This window comes from Ceratotherium simum, chromosome 24, assembly GCF_057802395.1.
Source record: "Ceratotherium simum simum isolate JZ-2026a chromosome 24, ASM5780239v1, whole genome shotgun sequence".
NCBI classification, from domain to species: domain Eukaryota; kingdom Metazoa; phylum Chordata; class Mammalia; order Perissodactyla; family Rhinocerotidae; genus Ceratotherium; species Ceratotherium simum.
In genome coordinates, this window is record NC_141923.1 from 16598160 (window position 1) to 16618687 (window position 20528).

Sequence of the window (20528 nt, forward strand, 5' to 3'; positions counted from 1 at the left end):
AAAGTTCTATTAGATGTGTTGCTCTAGAGTTGAGAACAAAGCAGTGATTTTTTCCAATTGCTGTGATCTATAAATTGATTTTGAAGTAAATATTAGCTGTGGCCCGAGGCTGTCGTTTCAACCTGTTAAGTGCATTAATACTCTTTCAGGTTGACCGAGCCCAGGGCTGGTATTGATTTACTGAGCAGTTTCATTACACAGTAAGAACATCTATATGCTAACATCAGGGCATTTTTTTAAACCTTCAAGTAATACACTTGTTATTTTACTGCCTTAGGTATAGCTTTTCTTTTGTGTGTGTGTGTGTGTGTGTGTGTGTGTGTGTGTGAGAGAGAGAGACAGAGACGGAGAGGGAGACTTTACCTCCATAGCATTACAGTTGTTTTATTTTTTATTTATTTATTTTGTGAGGAAGATCAGCCCTGAGCTAACATCTGCCAATCCTCCTCTTTTTTTGCTGAGGAAGACTGGCCCTGGGCTAACATCCATGCCCATCTTCCTCCACTTTATATGGGACGCCGCCACAGCATGGCTTGCCAAATTGTGTGTCGGTGCGCGCCCAGGATCCGAACCCGTGAACCTCAGGCTGCCGCAGCGGAGCGTGTGCACTTAACCGCTTGCGCCACTGGGCTGACCCCTACAGTTGTTTTAAATTGGTATCTAATGAACTTGTGGGGGCAAAGAAGAGTTGCAGTTGTATCTGTATTACTAGAAGCTACAATATTTACATGAAACAATTTATGTATAGAAGCCAAATTCAAGGGTTGTGAAAAGTTGAATTAGCACTATCTAGTTAGAATTCTACTAGGTAGAACCCCAGTTACACTTATTATAAAATATTAATTATGATAAATTTAGTATTTTGATAATTTAAAAACTAAACATTTTTTTCAGCATATGCTTTTTTGTTAAAAACTAGGTGTAAAATTGTGTAGCACCTGCTACATTCTGATGTCTAGGCCATGAATGCATTTTTCTGTGCAGAGTTCAAGAAATAGTCTACAGGAGTAATTGACTTTTTGCCTCTTTCTCCTGAATACGAGTATCTAGATATAGACAGATCTTGCCTCTTCTTTTCCTTCAGGTTTTGCTATTGTCCCTTTCTGAAAAGGGAAGCAATAGGAGACTGCTGTCACTTGGTCTCAAGTCGTGGATTGGTGCAGTTAAAGTATTGAGCTCCTTTTGTGCGTGTCTGCCTCCTCCAGTGACTTTCCCTCTTTCCAGATCACTTACTTCAGCCTCTGGTACTACAACAAGCAAAATCAGCGCCGATGGGTAGATTTGGAAAAACCTCTCAAGAAGCAGCTGGATAAGTACGCGTTGGAGCCTACCGTCTATTTTGGAGTGGTGTTTTACGTGCCTTCAGTTTCACAGCTGCAGCAGGAGATTACCAGGTGAGAAATAACATGCTGTTTGTCTTTAGGAAATAATCTAGTGAGATTAAAAAAGTGAAACTAAGGTTGAAGTCAGGAGATAAACTTTGCCCTTCTGCTCTGCATTTTTAGCCACAGTATTACATGGAGATTCTGGTATGTGGTATGTCAGAGTGTTTTACTGCGTGTTTGTTGCATGAGTTATGGGTTCACTAGGTATAAAGGAATGATTAAAGGGAAAAATGAAGTTTAACCCTGGCTGTGAATTCTTCTTATACTGATGTCACTTTTAATGTTTTTTGTTGATCTGTTTCAACAAATCATTTTATTTCATTTCAACAATGAAATGAGAGAGGAGATTAAAAAAAATTAGTCACAAAATCTGTGTTCATTCCTCAAGGAAGTGTGCAGAAGTTATTATAGTTCTCTGACTCCAGCGGCTGTATTCTGTAGATAGGTGGCGGGCGGGGAATGGATGGTGGAAAAGGGGAGGCCAATAAGTGCACTTAAAAGGGACAGAGGCAGAGAGGGAAGATCATATTAAGGAGCAGGATAGAGGAATGAAATTTTTTATTTTTTGGAGACAAACAAAACAAAAAACAAGGAATAAAATTTGGAGTTTTGAGCCTGCCTTTCAAACGTCTCTGAAATCCACCACTACCTTATCTTTTTAACTCTATTTAACATTACTTTTGAGCCAAGCTGGACTACTTCCAGTGCCCTGAACATGCCCCATGCCTTTTCATCTTTGTATCCTAGATCTTTCTTTCATATTTATGTACTGGAATCCTATTCATCTTTTGAATTTTAGTTCAAAGCCACCTCCTCCATGAAGCTTCTTTGACCCCCAGGCTGGAATGAGTTTTGCCTTCTCCAGACTGTCCTAGAATTTGCTGGTACTTGTGTTAAGTTGGCAGTTGTCACAGCCTTTCATTATAGTTATTTGTTTACATACCTTATCTTTTTCTTAGATTTTAAACCCATGTTTTCTTTAGCTTTACCTTTTGCACAATATCTTAACACAGTGCCCTGCAGATAGTAAGAACCTGGTACTGCCCCGTGTTTGTGGAATGTTCTTTTTAAATATTGAGTTTTCCAGTTAATAATTGGAAGAAGATGGAAAACCAAAGAGGCAAGAGTCAGGTAGTAGGGATAACTATGCACTGACCATAACACAGACCCAAGGTATAAATATTGAAGAGAGTAGACGCCAGGAGGAAGAAACAGTCACTGATCACTTTGACTCATTTATTTAAACATTTATTGAAGATATAATATGGAATAATGATGTAAGAACTATATTGGTTACTGTGGGAGATGAATATACAAGTGCTTTAATCCTATCCTGGAGGAGTTACAGTCTGGTGGAACTGACAGTCGAGTAAACAAGCTATCACAGTACAATATGATAATAAGTGCTTTAATTAAAGCACTGGATTCACAGTGGTGGGGTGTGGGGAACATGAACAGGGAAGGTAAAGAAGTTGACTTTTCAGTTGACTTTAGAAGAAATTTTCTAGTTAGTGGAAATAGCTTTTGCAAAGTAGCAGAGATAGTGAAAGCAACTGATATTTTCAGGGAATTTCAGATATTACCTAGAAAGTGGAGAGGAGATTTGAAAAATAGGAATGTCCCAGTCATAAAGTCATGGTACAATGAGGAAAGACATTTTTTATTAATGGACTGGAGTGATTAAATTTGCATTTTACAAAGATCACCCATCATGGAAGGTAGATTAGGGGTGGCAAGACTAATCAGGAGACCAGTTAGGAATGTGTGTGCCATAATCTAGGCCTTAGTCTAGAATGTGGACCTGAACAAAGGCATTAGCTGTAGGAAGGGCTGAGAGACAATGAACCTGTTAGATTCAATCAAAAGGGTTGCACGTTGACTAGATGTAGGAGAACCTGATAGAGAAGTTGTATCAGTAAGGATTAAGTATGGCTGTATATAACAAAAAACCCTAAATATCTTTGACTTCTCTTGTAGAAGAAGTCCAGAGGTCAGCCATGCAGAGGTTATATGACAGCTCCACAAAGCCTTCAACACCCCTGCTCTTTCTCTCTTACTGTTCCGCTATCCTTAGCATGTTCTTTCCATTCACTAGGTAAGGCCATAGTCAAGGAATTCTAGAGAAGTTCTAGCTATCACATTCATATTTCAGGCAGCAGCAGGGCAAAACAGGTTCTACTCTCAGCTAAGTCGTGTTCCTTTAAGGGGCCTTTCTCAGTTCCTCAGTCACACTAGCCACATTTTAAGTACTCAGTAGCCACGTGTGACTAATGGCTACCATATTGGACAGCATAGAGGTACATTATTTTTATCATGGCAGAAAGTTCTATTATACAGCACCGGTGTAGATCTAACAGTTAGTTTACAGGAAAAATTGGAGAATAGATGAACATGTCAAATGACCCCACGAGAGTACAATCAGACAAATCCAGAATGTGGGAAGTTCTACATGACAGATCACCCCATTTTGTCTGTAAGTAACATGAAAATAAAGAGGAAGAATCTTTCTCTCTTAAAATTAAAAGAGATTTAGAAATATCAATCATATGTAATCTGTGGACTTTGTTTAGATCCTCATTTTTAAAAAAACTGTAAAAACACATTTGTGAGGTAATCACAAAAATTGTATGTGGACTGGGTATTGGATAGTATTAAGGCATTGTGCATTTTGTTGGGTATATTAAAAATGTGGTTATTTAATGTTCTTTTTAAAGCTTACCTTTTAGGGTCATATACTGCAGTATTTGTAGGTGCTATAGTATGATATCTGGGATTTGCTGTGAAACACTCGGAGGAGGGGAAGGGGAGAGGATAAAGGAGAGATGACGGACATAAAGTTGATGATTGGTGAGGTTGCATGATAAGGATATGGGGGTTCATTGTACTTCTCTATGTATTTGTTTCAAAATTTCCATAATAAAACTTGGAAAAATAAAAATTTCCAAATACGAACTTAAAAAAAAAAGTTCAATGCATTAGTCTTCTGTTACTAGCCTAAGAAAAACAGGTGAAGAAAAAAGCCTACCTCTTTACATATTATTTGAAATTTCTGTTGTACAAAATGGGGCAACCTAATTTATTATAATTATTTAATGTAATATTTTTTTGTGTGAGAATATTAAAACTAAATAATATTTAGTTTTTTTTAAATAATTTTATTTATTTATTTATTTTTCCCCCAAAGCCCCAGTAGATAGTTGTATGTCATAGCTGCATATCCTTCTAGTTGCTGTCTGTGGGACTCAGCCTCAGCATGGCTGGAGAAGCGGTGCGTTGGTGTGTGCCCAGGATCCAAACCTGGGCCGCTAGCAGCGGAGCGTGCTCACTTAACCGCTAAGCCATGGGGCCGGCCCAATAATATTTAGTTTTAATCAGTGTATTTGGCTTTTGGGCAAGTTTATGAACTGCTTGCTTTAGAATTAAGATGTGCAGTCTCTTTTATTCCTCGATTTACAAACCGTTTTGAATTCAAGTTTGCATGTTACATTTTATTACTGTATTGTTTTTAGTTAATTATTCTTTTTGTAATAAATATTGAAAGAACATATTTGTAAATCATCCTTAGCCACTAACATATTAAAATTTTAGCAAAAGGTGTTTGTTAACAGAAAGTAATAATACCTTTGAAGTAAAATTTCTTGGTCTTTTCTTACAGTAAATACTTAAAAATACACACACACACACACACACACCCCCGCTTGCATCCATTAAAGGATGTTAGGGACAATACAATGAAAGATAATAATAAAAGCAACCACTTAACATTTCTTGCTGTGTGTTGAGCACTGTCCCAAGTACTTTATACATATTAATTCATTTAATCCTCACAACATATCCTACAAAGTTGGTACTCTTCTGTCCATTTTGTCAATGAGGAAACCAAGACACAGAAAGGCTAACTACTTTGCCCAAGGTCACACTGCTAGTATGCAGTGGAACTGGGGTTTAAACTCTAGCAGGCTGGCTCCTGAGTCCTTGCTCTCAACCTTTGTATTCTTTGGACTCGAGTATAAAAATACTAAAAAAAATGATAAAAATACTAGAGAAATCCATAACTGGAGATTTGTGATAGTTAAGAACATGAGGTTTGGGGTCATTCAGACTTGGATTCAAGCTCCAGCTCAGCCAACTCTGTGGATTTGAGCATATTACTTAATCTCTGAGCTCCAGCTCCTCATCAGTAAAAAAAAAAAAAAAGGTGGCTATTATTAAATGGTGGAGAAAGTGGTTTAGTGGGGAACAAGAGGGATATTAGTGACTGTGGCTATGCCTGGATTTTAGCTGAGCTTCATAGTATCAAGGCAAAAGAGGGAATATCATGAGTCCCATCATTCGTTATCTGATAAAAAGAAGCATACCAGTTTGCAAACATGACACATCTTCCTGGTATATCATTTAAAAGGAAATTTTCAGGTGGGATTGTATGTAAAAGACATTGAAATAGCAATGAACAATTTAGAGCAAATGTGGAAGGATCAATTCTTATAACAGCAAAAGTATAATGTAAGGCAGAAAAAAAAAAATTTCTGTGGGAGGCTAATTGATTTGGTCCAGGTATGTTGCTTTCCAGTGATTTGATGGAAGGAAAGAATCTAGAATGTGTAGAGTGGAGTATGTGGACAGTGTGTTCAGTAGACTTCTCTGATATAATCTTCTACAAATATGCTTTTGAAAGGAACTGCCTAGTAGAAAGTTTCAAGTTTTTCTCTTTGACAATCCCAGAGATACCAGCATTCTGTTTGCTGATTGGGGGAAATCTGTGGATTCTGCCGCTAGCAAGTGGAAGGGGATACATGGGATCTAAATTCTTCTTATCCGAATGGATGGTGTTTTGGTCAGATTCTTTGATAACAAAGAATGGAGACCTCAAAGCTAGCTAAAATAACAGAGGATCATGTAAGGACACATATGAAATGATTAAAGGATGGGCTCTCGGGGGAATTCACGCATGAACTGTAACTGGGTTGCGCTTCACAGATACCAAACCTGGAAGAGATGGCTCTGTAGACTGTTGTAGCAGAGAGTTGGTGGATCTTCGTTCAACACCGTATCCCTGGCATCTAGAGCAATGGTTGATGCACAGTAGGCCCTAGTAATTACCTGTTAAGTGAATAAATAAAAGGAAGGCAGAACAGATCTTCACTGTAGAGCTTTTATCAAAATGGAGAAGTGCTACAGATGAAATATTGCTGACTGGCTTAAAGTAGAGATTGTAGATAATAATGATAACAGCTACTATTTATTGAGTGCCAGCTATGTTCTAATGTTGTCCTAAGAGCTTTACATATATTCCTTGAATATGTTCAGCCTTGTGAAGGGGTGATAGTATCCTAGTTTTACCAGTGGTGATTGAAACCCACAGATTATGACTTGCCAAGTTCATACAAAATGCTAAGTTGGAAAGCTGGAGTTTAACCTAGGTCTGCTTTACTAAAGCTTATGCTAGTAACTAGTACCCTATATATTGAAAGTGTAAACAGAAGTAAACCCACTTTACAAGAATATTAGGAAAGCATCTTAGCAGCTATTCTTTTTGGGATTTTATCAAAATATCTTTTAATATAAGCCTGGTCTGAAATATCAGGAACCGTTTTCCTCTGGTTTTATGTTCCAGGGCTAGGGAACTTCCACCAGAGGAAGCAAAGTCTTATATTATCAAGTTACTAGTCAGAGCTTTTAAAGTAAAGATTAGCTATTGATTCTCTGTTTCTCCAACTAAAAATAACAAAACTTAGGGACTGTATTACATGGCATAAGACAGATGACCAGTTGTCTTCTAGATGGTTGCAGCTTTGAACTAACTACAGTTAAAGGTAAATGACTCAATAAACTGATTACATTTTGTGTGTGTGTGTGTTTGTGGTTGTAGATATGGTCAAGGACATTCTTGTCATTCTTTGAAACCATCTGGGGTTAAGGTTTTATTTGACTAGTTTATGTTCCTCTAGCAAGTTATAGTAAAAACTGTTGTGTCTAAATTGGAAGTAATATTGATATTGACTTCTTAAAATTGACATTTTTTTTATAGATATCAGTATTATCTGCAGCTGAAGAAAGATATCTTGGAAGGAAACATTCCTTGTACATTAGAACAAGCAATTCAGCTAGCAGGATTAGCTGTTCAAGGTAAATAATGGCAATGGATAATGTAATAGATCTGTCAGATTAAAATGTGTGCTGTAACAAAAACAGCTAGGGATTCTTAAAGTAACTGACTTCCTATAGTAGTGTTTATATGTTAGTGAAATATTATTCTGTTGTCTAAGGGGCTTCCTTGTGGGAAAAACTGAATTTGGATTGCTTCAATGAAATGAGACTTCTGGAAGGTTAAGCATGTTATTATATGTGAACAGAGCAAACAGACCAAAAATAGAGAAAAAATACACACACACACACACACACACACACACACACACACACACACACACACACATATATAGCATTTAATATGCTATGTATTCCCCTCTAGTTCAAAGACTTGATCTGCTGCTAGCTAATAGTTTAGGAATAAAGATCAGCCAAACAATGAGGCCAATGAGGTTATGTTCACTTATACTTTAAGCATACATCATTTGTTTGGTTTCTTAAACAGTCGTCCTGGATTATAGAGCATTGTCAATCATAATAGATGAAGTTTTGCATTTCGCAAGTAACTTTGAATTGTTTAATTCTGTCACTTTATACACGTCTAATCTATATATATTTAGGTGTATGTATATACTTTGGGAAGACTTCCTATGTGGCATTATTTCAAATGGTAACTGGCATTTAATATTGGGAATTGAAATTTAATCAGAAGAATCATTAATAAAATTCCTTCAGATATTAGCAGGCAAGGGGACATCTATCATTTCTAGACAAACTAATACCTGATACCCATGGAGCCGCATTCCTTTTCAAGGTACTTCGAGTCTTCTTAAGTGTCATCTTTGGCATTGAGAGTCAGTTTTTCCTAAGATTTTTGTTGAACTATCAAATTTTTTTTAACAATTAAAAATTTCTAGACAAATACATCTTCCTGTAACATAGTCAAATGATCTAATTCCATTCCCTAGAGGTAATCACTACTGTGAGCAGTTTGGTTTCTCCCTGACATTTTTTTGTGCGTAAGTAAGCATACATGATTACAGGGTAGGTTTTTTTTGTATTTTAATTATAAAAATGAGACCATATTATATATAGTTTGTAATTTGTTTTTTCACTTTATTAATAGACATTTTTCCAAGTCAAGATACATGAAGCTACCTAATTAACGTTTCTAAAAAGATATTTTTAAAATATACACTTTATAGCTGTAAGGCAAATTTGACTTCTAAGTCATAAGCACACTATCTATATATTGCATATTGAATTTGGTTTTGCATGTTTTGCTATGCAAATTAAACATAATTGATGTGAATATTTGTCATTTCTGTCTAGCTGATTTTGGTGACTTTGATCAGTATGAATCCCAGGACTTTCTTCAGAAATTTGCCTTGTTTCCTGTGGTAAGACTTCTTTTGACATTGGGCCTTTTTATAAACAGTTTATTTCTATACCCTTAGTAATCCCTGAAATGAAGTCCATATGGTAGACTTACTAGGCAGGAATAGTGTTAAAAAATCAATTCCCTCTTAGAAACAACGCAAGTGTAGATGCTTCCCCTGTTGTAGTCATCTTGGTCCTTGTAAACCCACAGAAACTGAAGGGTCTATAGTCACTGGGCTGTGGCCAGAGAAATTTGTTTTGTGTTTGGATGTGAATCTAAAGAGAGGGATTCCTTCCAGCTTCTGAGGAACTATGCAGAGGTTTTGCTTTTAACTGAAGCCTCAAAACCTTGCAAAGTTATGTTGAAAAGAATTTGCTTCTCATCAGCAATTTAAAAAGTAGATGGCAAAAAGACACTGCCTTCTACTTTTTTTAAGTTACTACTGATGGATTTGACAGGAAAACTGTGCAGTGGAACAACTAAGGGAGGTGGTATGCTCTTCTTAGTATCTACACAGCAAGCCAGGGAATGTACAAGATGTTATTGTGCTGGGCTCAGAACTGGCTGATGCATGTTAACAACCTGAAATAACTCAGCTGAAACTCTCTGGGATGAATTCAGAAGGCAGGGCAAGAGTTTTGGCTCCTGAGCAGAAGCCACTTAATTCCTGTGAAAGATCATCATTACGTACTTAAGCAGAGCTCCCACATATTAATGCTAGTCCTAATTTTGCCTGATAGTGACAAGAGTCAGTAGCAATAATTCTTCCTAAGAAATTGGGTGACTTGTTTACATGCTCACTGCAGTGTGTTTTCTTCAGGGGTGGTTACAAGATGAAAAGGTATTGGAAGAAGCAACCCAAAAAGTGGCCTTACTCCATCAGAAATACAGGTAACACTAAGAAATAAGAAATGGAAATGGTATAGAACTAAGAATGCCTGTCTGAGTTTGAAATATGCGTTGACACAATTAAATTTGGAACTTGCTGCTGCTGCAGCTCCTACTGCTGTTGCAAGTAGCCAACATTTGCACAGCAGTCACCATGTGCCAAGTGCTGTTCTAAACACTTACCCATATTAACTCATTTATTATCCATATTGTATCAATGAGGAAGCTGGGAAAGTTGTAAGCAGCCAGTCACCGAAGGGTGCCAGTTCTTCACTTCATATATTAAAGGTTTGGGTGGTAACCTAGTCCTGTGTGGGTTAATGCAAGGTTAGGGAGGCTTTTTTTTTTAATGATCCAACAAGTACAGGGTTTTTTCCCCGTACACCTTTGGAAGCTGTATCTCTGTCCAATCAGGAAGCCGTGCTAAGAGCTGAGGTGCTTATTGCCCTCCTGCATGCTTCTGGGTAGGTAATGACTTTCTTTGCTAGTGAATTCTGTATGTGTTGTCTGAAAGAAAAATCCTCTCCTGGAGAATGCTGGGTCTTATTATAAACTGAGTACCACACAATTCCAAGAACTAATGTATCATTAAATTCTTATAACAACTCTTTAAGGTAAATATTCTTATCTCCTTACAGATTGGGAAAACCAAGCTCAAAAAGACTAAATAACTTGCCCAAAGTTACATGTGGTAGAGGTGGGATTTGAATCCAGGTCTGTCTAATTATAACCTATTGTTCATCCTCTCCCATTAAAAGTAACGTTTTGGGGGCCAGCCCGGTAACGCAAGCGGTTAAGTGCACGTGCTCCGCTGCAGCGGCTCAGGGTTCGCCGGTTTGGATCCCGAGCGTGCACCGAAGCACTGCTTGGCAAGCCATGCTGTGGCGGCATCCCATATACAGTGGAGGAGGATGGGCATGGATGTTAGCCCAGGGCCAGTCTTCCTCAGCAAAAAAAAAAAAGAGGAGGATTGGCAGATGTTAGCACAGGACTGATCTCCTCGCAAGAAAAAACAAAAAAACAGTAAGCTTTTGCCTTCAGTCTCTCCCCACTCAAATCCATACAATTGCTCACAAAAAATTAATCTTCCTAAAATATCACTTTCTTCTTATCTCTCCCCTTTCTTTCTCAAATGCTCATGGCTCTTTTCTTGCTTTCCACTAGCCAGAGTTCATTACCCCTGGGATTAAAGGCCTGCCCCAAGTTGGTTAAATCCTGCCTTACCTTCTGGTGTCCTAAGTCAACCATTGTTTTTTAAGTATAATTAATCTCTGAGGCACACGTCACCGTATCTTTTGTTACTGTCTTTCATTCATTTGTGCATCTCCTTAACAGATAGTTTTTAAATTTTATTTATTTATTTATTTTTTCCCCCAAAACCCCAGTAGAATGTTGTATGGCATAGCTGCACATCCTTCTAGTTGCTGTATGTGGGATGCGGCCTCAGCATGACCGGAGAAGTGGTGCGTTGGTATACGCCCGGGATCCGAACCTGGGCCGCCAGCAGCGGAGCGCGTGCACTTAACCGCTAAGCCACGGGGCCAGCCCAAAAGATAGTTTTGTACTGTTATTTTGTATGAGACAGAATGCTGGCTGCTGTGGCACACAGATAAAGAGAATAATTATCTGCTGTCAAAGAATGTATTCCCTGCTTTGGAGACTAAGGCATAGGCCAGACAACCCATTGTATTAGTAATTATATACTAATAATGTCATATGAGTGCAGTGGGAGAAGTGTGCACAGAATGTGATGGGTCTGCACAGAGCGGGGGCATCTGACTTAGACTTGGGAATCACAGAAGGTGACAAAGAAGGAGTGATGCATAGGCTGAGTCTTGAAGGATATTGGAGATTGACCAGATGCACAGGTGGGTGACAGGTATACCAGGAAGAGGGATTAGCATGTGCAAAGTCCCAGAGTCATGAGGGAACATTGTACATTCAGAGAAATGCAGAGTTTGGGATGGTTGCAGTGTGGGGTGCCTTGTCGGTGTTGGGTAGCAGCAGAAGATGAGGCTAGGGAGGCAAGTATCCATGCAGTTGAGTACCTTCTTTACCCACACTGCCTTCTTGCCCATCCTTGTAATTCTGTCACTGAGCTGAAAAGGATTTCCATCCTCTAACTCTTATTTCCTGCACTTAGCATTTGGCATTTAGTACACAATGCTTAGTAGTGCCTGATGTTTTGGATAATAAGCAGTTACTCAGTGGTTTAGAAAGAATCCTAGTTTTCACTGAAGACTTTTTCACTGAAGACTTCACCTAAAGAACAAGGGATGGGATCTCGTATAACTAACCCTCAGTGTTCAGCACAGTGCTTTGCATGTAGTCGATTTTTCAGTAAATACTGATAGAATGATATAACTAATTACAGATGCTTAGAAACTTGAAATGTTTATAATGTCTTATGCCTAATATGTAGTTTTTTAGAAAAGCTTTTTTTTTTTCATTTTTAGTTTTGTGAACAATCACACTAACATATTTTGGGTTGCAGAGGGCTCACCGCTCCTGATGCTGAAATGCTGTACATGCAGGAGGTGGAGAGAATGGATGGCTACGGAGAAGAGAGCTACCCTGCAAAGGTAAGCGTGACGCGGAGCCTGGGACTCTCCAAAATTAATCTCAGTAAATCTGGGAGAGTAGTGGGGAAGCCCAGGATGCCCTGCTGTGCAAAGGCTGAAGACGTGCAAAAGTCTGGAGGCTTCAAAGCTGAGGTCCTTGTGATCAAAATTTTGTAGTAAAGGACATTCCTGTTTTGCAGTTTTGTTCTTTGAGATGCTCTTGAAATAGAGTTCCTTAAGGAGCCCAACTCTTTCTATTTTCATACATATTTACCAGACGGCAATGTCTGGTAAATGTACCAGACGGCACATTTATCCCTTTCAGACTTTTTCCCTTCAGCATAGGTCTTCTGAATGTTTTATATCTGGAAACAAGTTTAGGGAACTGGGTGTAGATGTTGCAGTTCTTATGCACCTATCGCCTGAGTGTTTCTTTTTCTGCTTTCGCCTCTTAGGATAGCCAAGGCAGTGACATATCCATTGGCGCATGTCTTGAAGGTATCTTTGTGAAACACAAGAATGGAAGGCCTCCTGTGATATTTAGGTATTTTTCTTACATCTTTCTGTGCACTTTCTGTTGCTCTGTTGGTGATATTTTTGAGTACCTATGCTAGTTATATTGCTCACAAGTCTTTCCTAAGGTCTCATTAGGAAATGGAAATATGCCCTTCCCAGAATAAAATACCAGCTGACTGCAGTGGTTCTTTTTATAAGCCACTTTCTTCAAAACCAAATGTGCAGAAAACTGTGCTTATAATGATGGGCCTACTTATGAAATGCTTAAAAATGTGTGACCTTTTTCTTACCATATGGGGCCATTCTTTGTTTTGATGTGAATTTTTCATTTGAGCTCCCCGGGGTTATTTCTTGTGGAAAATCTAGGCCTTTCTCTGACTATAGTTATGTACCAAAATTTCTAAAATACCAACATCTAAGCAAATTTCAATTACTTTTTATAATGTTGATTTTTTTTCCCTGTTTATAAAAAAAGGATACTATTCGTTTGTGGAAATCTTAGAATGTGTATAGTAAGAAAGACAAAGGATATATAGCAGTGTGCTAACAGTGGCCCACTTTGAACAGTGAAGTTGCAGGTGATTTATGTTTCCTTTTCAGTATTCTGTGTTCTAATTTATATCTTAAGGTAGTAAATTGGACCATGTTGATCAATCCCTGCCATTTCATTCCTTAAAATCCATAATCTAGAAAATCCAAAGTGTCATTTCATCGAAATAGTTCCAGTTTTACTCTGGGATTCTGTCTACTTTGATTCTGTTGTCTCTTGATGAAAAATTAAAAGTTTATATTGTTTTTATAAAATAGTAAAACATTATGTCATTTTGGTTTTTGGTTCCTTTGTGTTTACTGTTTATTGTGTGCTTATCATGAGCCAGGTCTTGTGCTGAATGCTTTCTGTGAGTTTTCTCATGTAATCTTCACTAAAACTCTGAGCAGAAGGCATTACCACCATTTTCCACATGGAATGATTGAGGCTTAGACAAGTTAAGTGATTTGTCCAAAGTCACCCAATTATTAACAGGCATAATCAGGAACTCAGATTCTCCACTTCAAGCTGGACTCTTAACCACTGTGTTAAATGGCTTCTTTTATTAAAAGGAACTTAAAAAAAATTTTTTTTGCCACTGTTCAAGCTTTCTAAACCATCCCGACCATTTCTTCTTGAGAACTAGTTTTTCATTTTAAGATTTTTTTCTTGAAGCTGACCTTTCTTCCTTCTCATTTCCTTTGCTTTACTGCCTTTTGGGCCCTGAATTCTCTGTGGTAACTATGACCACGGAGAGCGTGCCCGGCTTGGGGAGCAGAACCCCACTCCTTGACTGTACTGCACTGGGTCAGGCGGCTCCCCTTTGGCAATTGCTCTCATGTCCCCAAGCTGCTTGTTACGTCTTCTCAACATATTGAACTGGGGGGTAGAGGGCGGAAAATGGATCTGGACTGCACCAAAAGGGCAAGACTCTGTCAGTGCCCAAAGGACCCCGTGAAAACTGGAGGCATCCGACAGGCTTCCTTCATCTCACTGGATAGGAATTTTTAAAATTGCCTTCTTTAATGTGGCGCCAGTAATCTTTAGGTTTAACAATTACATATTGAATCCCTACAAATTAATTTTATTTATTTAAATAAATTTAAGATAAATAAATCTAATATAATGGAGAAGGATAAAGAGGGGTAGAATTTTTCTTCCAGACCCATTTTTTCCTTACATAAAATGATACAGTTATGTCATAAAATAGAATATTAATATGTAAAATCTAAACATGGTAACATACAGTTAGAAAGTACAAGGTAGGAGTTTGAATCCTGGTAAACACAGAATAGTTCACTGTTTGGGTTCCTAGAATTTGAACTTTGTCTTCACCCTGAAGCTTTTCAGAGCACCCCCCACCCCACTCCTGTGCCTTATTTTACCTTGTGTACCTGCAAAACTTAACAGTACTTATTTGCCTCTGTGTTCTCTCTCTCACCCCCATCCTCCAGCTCTGCCCCTTTGCCGGATGCACTGTGCCTTACTGGTCTTAGAATCCTTAGGACCTAACACAATTTCTGGCATTGTTATAATGGGTTAAAATGTTTCTTGAATGAATTAAGGAGGCATTGGCAGTCAGCTAAGATAAGGATCTTTGATCTAATTAATCTAGCAAATGAGGATAAATAGGTTTTACATTTTTAAATATTCTTTACCCTCATTTAGTGTACATGCATTTATTTTTGGCAACCAGCTGTTGTCTCTTCAATTAGAAAGTGTGTGCTAGCTGATTAAAACAAATGTTTTATTTCTAAAGTGATTAACAAATATTAACTTATACATCAAGCTCAAGAAGGAAGAATCATGTATTATTTTACCTCCTGGTATAAACATGAGCGCTCACGTTGCCATTTTCTATTTGCTGTTCTTTAGGTGGCATGATATTGCTAACATGTCCCACAATAAGTCCTTTTTTGCATTAGAGCTGGCAAATAAAGAAGAGACCATCCAGTTTCAAACTGTGAGTAAACATTAGGAATCTGCATGGAATGTTTTCCCTAAAAGTTAACAAATCAGCATTTCTTTGTGTTTGAGGGGGTGGCATTAAAATTATAATATTTCATAGTTGTATAAAACATTTTAAAATTTTATAACATTTTGCATAATAGCACTTGGCAAAAAATAGTTGCTCAGTAAATATTGAATGAATTAATGAGTCCTTGGATAAATACTATCTGATCATGATGATCTTTAAATTCAAGGGACTAAGTAGAGGAGAAAGTAAGCACTTAATATCTTAATTTCCCTTAATAACTGAATGGCTCTGTAGAAATATTATTTCGCAGTTATTTACTTTTGTTCTCTTGACAAAGGCAATATTGAGTCACTGAGTCTAATGTTTTGTTTAAAAATATCTTTGAGCACCTATTTGTCAAAATAAAAGTTGATATTTTCATAATTTTTAAATTCCTAAGTCATTTTGAAACTGTTTGAGAATCATACTATTAGATTTTTTTTGTCTTCATAATTTAAATCCTAATTAGAGCATTTGTATGATGGGCACAGTATTAGAAAATGAAAGAATCAGTGTGTTAAAACTGACTTTGACATAATATGTCACCTGATTATGTCTTGTCCTCAAACTCTGTATCAAGTTGTAAATGTGCTTTCATTTACTTTATGCATGTTTTGTTTGCTAGGAAGACATGGAAACAGCAAAATATGTGTGGAGACTGTGTGTTGCGCGACACAAATTTTACAGATTAAATCAATGTAGCCTGTAAGTATATCCTGCTCATGGAAATTGTAGAAAATGAGTTTAAAAATTTTCATCTTGAGCTGTATTGTATCATCTCAAAAGGCAAATTTTATGAAAAAATGATACTTTTATAATAAACTCTTTGCTTTTGCATATTAAAATGATATTTCTCAAATTTTTTTCATTTTAGCTTTGGACCAACTTTTTTTTTTTTTTTTTTTTTTAAGATTTTATTTATTCATTTTTTTCCCCCCAAAGCCCCAGCAGACAGTTGTGTGTCGTAGCTGCACATCCTTCTAGTTGCTGTATGTGGGACTCGGCCTCAGGATGAATGGAGAAGTGGTGCCTCGATGCGCACCCGGGATCCGAACCCGGGCCACCAGCATCGCAGCGCGCACACTTAACCACCAAACCACAGGGCCGGCCCTGGACCAACTTCTAATAGCTACAGATATGCCTCTAAGATTTCTTTGAACTAGTTACTAGAGTCATTCTAATAGATGAAAGTTAAAAAGAGAATGTCCTGGGGCCCGGCCCAGTGGTGCAAGTGGTTAAGTGCATGTGCTCAGCTGCGGCGGCCCGGTGTTTGCCAGTTTGGATCCCGGGCGCACACCGACGCACTGCTTGTGGAGCCATGCTGTGGCGGTGTCCCATATAAAGTGGAGGAAGATGGGCACGGATGTTAGCCCAGGGCCAGTCTTCCTCAGAAAAAAGAAGAGGATTGGCATCAGATGTTAGCTCAGGGCTGATCTTCCTCACAAAAAAAAAAAAAGAGAGAATGTCCTTTATTTTTTTCTGTCAGCATGTTGAGTAAAGACTATTCAGCTTTTCAAGCCATTTGAAGAATTTATGCCCCTTTTTCCTAATGTGCATTTTTCTTAGCCCATGTGGAATTCCCCCTCCCTGCTAGATCATTCCCTCAGCATACAAACATGCTGTAATATTTCACATCTTACAACGCTTTTCTTGCATTCCATGTGCCCTGTAGCCACAGTGCCATATCTCTGCTCTCCTTTGTAGCAGATTTCTTCAAAAGAGCTGTATATATTTGCTTTTCCTCCTTCTTACCACCCTGTTTCCCCTAAGCTGCCACACCACTGACACTGCTTGTCACAGGGACAGTGACCTTCATCTGGTGGTCATTTCAGGTCACTTCATCCGCTGAGCAGCACTTAACCTCTGACCACCCCTTGCTTCTTGCACCCTGCTCTTCCTTGACTGTCAGGACCCCACCCTCTTCTGTTGTTCCTCTATTTTTTTTTTGAGGAAGATTAGCCCTGAGCTAACATCTGTTGCCAATCCTTCTCTTTTTTGCTGAGGAAGATTGGCCCTGGGCTAACATCCGTGCCCATCTTCCTCTACGTTATATGGGACGCTGCCGTAGCATGGCTTGATAAGCGGTGTGTTGGTCCATGCCTGGGATCTGAGCCTGCGAACCCTGAGCCGCCAAAGCAGAGTGCGCAAACTTAACCGCTATACCACCGGGTTGGCACCCCTGCTGTTCCTCTTTTGAGGCTGTTTTTTCTCAGTCACCTTTGCTGGTTTAATCCTCGGACCTCTTTTCATCTCCACTTGTTCTCTAGAGGGTTCACCTTGTCTCAGGCTTAAAATAGCACCTGTATGCTGAAAGGGCACTAGTCTTTATTTCCTGCCCTTCTTCTCCCTGAGCTCTTGACTCATGCATCCTACTGTCTACTTGACATCTCCAGTTGGGTACCTAACAGGCATCTCAAATCTGATATGTCTAAACCGAGACTCTTGATTTGCTCCTCCTTTTCCTGCCCCCAAACCTGCTGCTTCCCTGTTCTTTCCCATTTCCACAAATGGCAGCACACCATATTCACCCGGCTGCCCGGGCCCCAAACCTAGGAGTCCTACTTAATTCCTGTTTCTCTTTTATGCCACATCCAATTCATCAGCAAGCTCTGCCTTCAAAATATATCTGAAATCTGACCATTTTTGCCACCTCCTCTGCTAAAAACTTAGCACCAGTGCCATAGTTTCTTATCTGGAACATTGCAGTAGCCTTCTGACTCTCTGCCTGTTTCTGTGCCTGCCCTGCTTGTAGCTTACTTTCTATAAGTCAGCCAGAATGATCTTGGCTTAACATGAGTCAGATGCTGTCACTCTTAAAACCGTGCATTGGCATTCCATCATACTTAAAACAGGAGTACAAGGCTGTACACGATCTGCTCCTTGCCTGGTTCCAACGTTGTTTCCTATACCCTCTTCCTTGCTCACCCTGTTCTAGCCACACTAGTACCCTTCTGGTCTGTGAACATGTTCCACCCTTGAGGATGCTGTACTTGCCCCTTCCTCGGCCTGAAATGCTCTTCTCTTATGTCTTCACACGCTTCGCTCCCCCATTGCATCAGTTGTCTGATCAGAGGTGCCCCTCTTGAGAGAGGCTGTCCCTGACTACCCTGTGTGTCCCGTTCCCTGTCTGCTGCTGTCTCTCTTTATTCCCCTACCCTGTTTTATTCTTCTTCTTAGCAGTTAGCACTGCTTGAATTTGTGTATTTGTTTACTTATTGTCGGATCCCCTCCCAGCAGGTAAGCTTCACAGCAGTGAAGGACAGACACTCTCCTGTCTTGTTAACTCCTGTATTCCCAGTGCTGAGCAAGGGCCTGGCCCGCCGTGAATTTGTTGAATGAATCTGCAGAAACAAGTGTTAAGAGCTCTGATTTGGTATATCCGTGGTGCTATATGATCCCTTAGGAGAAGGGTACTTGACCCAGAACCACCAAGTTAGGAAGGGCTTCCCAGCAGAGTGACATCTAAATTGAGACCTGAAAGGTTCCACTCTGTCCCCACAACCTTTCTTTAAGTTGTCCTCTCTCCTTGGCCCATTGCAGCTGTCTCCTATCTGGCCTCACCTGCCACATCTCACCTGGCTCAGCCAGCCTTCTGGATGAATCAGTAAAAGATGTAGTACTGCTCTCAGAGTTGTAGCTCAGGACTGAATCTGAGCCTGTTCCTCTCCTCCAGGCTTCCTTAGCTGCAGATTAAGTGCAGATTCCTGTGATCCTCCTCTGGGCCCATCGGGCCTGCTGACCTTTGATCCTCACTCCCAGAACCCTTCAGTCCTTACAATGCTAATGCCTCTTGCAGCCCAGGCCTTTGCTGGAATCTCCTTCCTCCTCTTCTCTGGCAGACTCTTAGTCATTCTTCAAGATCCAGTTTAAATGCAGCCCCCCTGGGGTCAACCATGCGTTTAGCTTGCTTTAGCGCTCAGTACCACTCTCAAAGTTCTGTTTTTCTCCTACCCCTTTCATAACATGAACTCTAATTCAGTAAATGCTTTCTCTGTGTCAGGCATTATGCTGAGAGCTTCTATCTCCTTTAATCTTTACAGTAACCCTGTTTGGTACAATTATTATTGTCCTTTTATAGATGAAGGGCTGGAGACTTGGAGAAGTGATGTGTCATGCCTCTGCCATGCAACTAGCCATTGGGAGCAGCGAGACCAGAGCCTATGCTCTTAGCCGCTGCGCTAGATTGTTAAGAGTGTTTCGTGTCTGCTGTTTTAATGTGGATTTGTCTGTCTTGTCTGATGGAGCTCCAGGAGGGCAGGCTCCGCTCTCATTTATCTTCCTGCCTCAGTATATGGGAAGGTGCTTCATATATAAGGCTCAGTGAATGATGGAAGCCTGAGTGAGACAGTGATGGAAGTCAGAGGTGAGAAGAGCCCTTTTTGCTCCTTGTCTGATTTCCTTTTCTTACTGATTGTAAATTGGAAAACAGCTTGGAGTTCTGGGTGCATGTGAGTGTGAAAGTGTTCCCCCTGGTGGCTAGATTCAGTTGTGCTGCTAGTCAAGGATAGTTGCATTTGGGGCTCCTCTGGGCTGGCCTGGTGACCCAGCCATGTGTGACATTATTTTTATGCAGAAGTAGTGTTCTGACGTTTAGGCAGGAGATGTACAATCTGTTGGACCACAGCCTTTTCATAAGTTTAAAGCCTTTTATAAGTTTAACGGTATTCATAATATTGAGCCATCATTACCTCGGTTCATTCCTCTTCTGGGAAATAATGGAGAGTCAATCATTTTGAATAAACCACACAATATAATCCCTTTCTAGTAGGCGTCCATAGTGGTTGGTGCTTAATGTCTTTTTAAAAAGATTTTTTGGCATGGGCCGGCCCTGTGGCTTAGCAGTTAAGTGCGCGCACTCTGCTACTGGCGGCCTGGGTTCGGATCCCGGGCACGCACCGACGTACCGCTTCTCCAGCCATGCTGAGGCCGCGTCCCACATACAGCAACTAGAGGGATGTGCAGCTATGACATACAACTATCTTCTGGGGCTTTGGGGAAAAAAAAAGGAGGAGGATTGGCAATAGATGTTAGCTCAGAGCCGGTCTTCCTCAGCAGGAAAAAAAAAAAAAGAGGATTAGCACGGATGTTAGCTCAGGGATGATCTTCCTCACAAAAAAAAAAAAAAGATTTTTCGGCAAATCACTACCTGGTAATGATTTTAAAG

The 20528-nt window shown here is 39.5% G+C and overlaps 1 protein-coding gene across 2 annotated transcripts in view; it reads left to right on the forward strand.

The window, feature by feature from the left end:
- The window catches only part of PTPN21 (protein tyrosine phosphatase non-receptor type 21), an 81206-nt gene that overhangs the window by 27578 nt on the left and 33100 nt on the right, over positions 1 to 20528 (forward strand). For both annotated transcript variants that reach the window (XM_087448084.1, XM_087448085.1), the window contains exons 3-10: positions 1225 to 1394; positions 7414 to 7511; positions 8805 to 8872; positions 9674 to 9744; positions 12236 to 12323; positions 12758 to 12846; positions 15223 to 15310; positions 15990 to 16069. In XM_087448084.1, coding sequence (XP_087304210.1) covers positions 1225 to 1394; positions 7414 to 7511; positions 8805 to 8872; positions 9674 to 9744; positions 12236 to 12323; positions 12758 to 12846; positions 15223 to 15310; positions 15990 to 16069 — 752 coding nt within the window. The remainder of the gene's footprint in view (positions 1 to 1224; positions 1395 to 7413; positions 7512 to 8804; positions 8873 to 9673; positions 9745 to 12235; positions 12324 to 12757; positions 12847 to 15222; positions 15311 to 15989; positions 16070 to 20528) is intronic.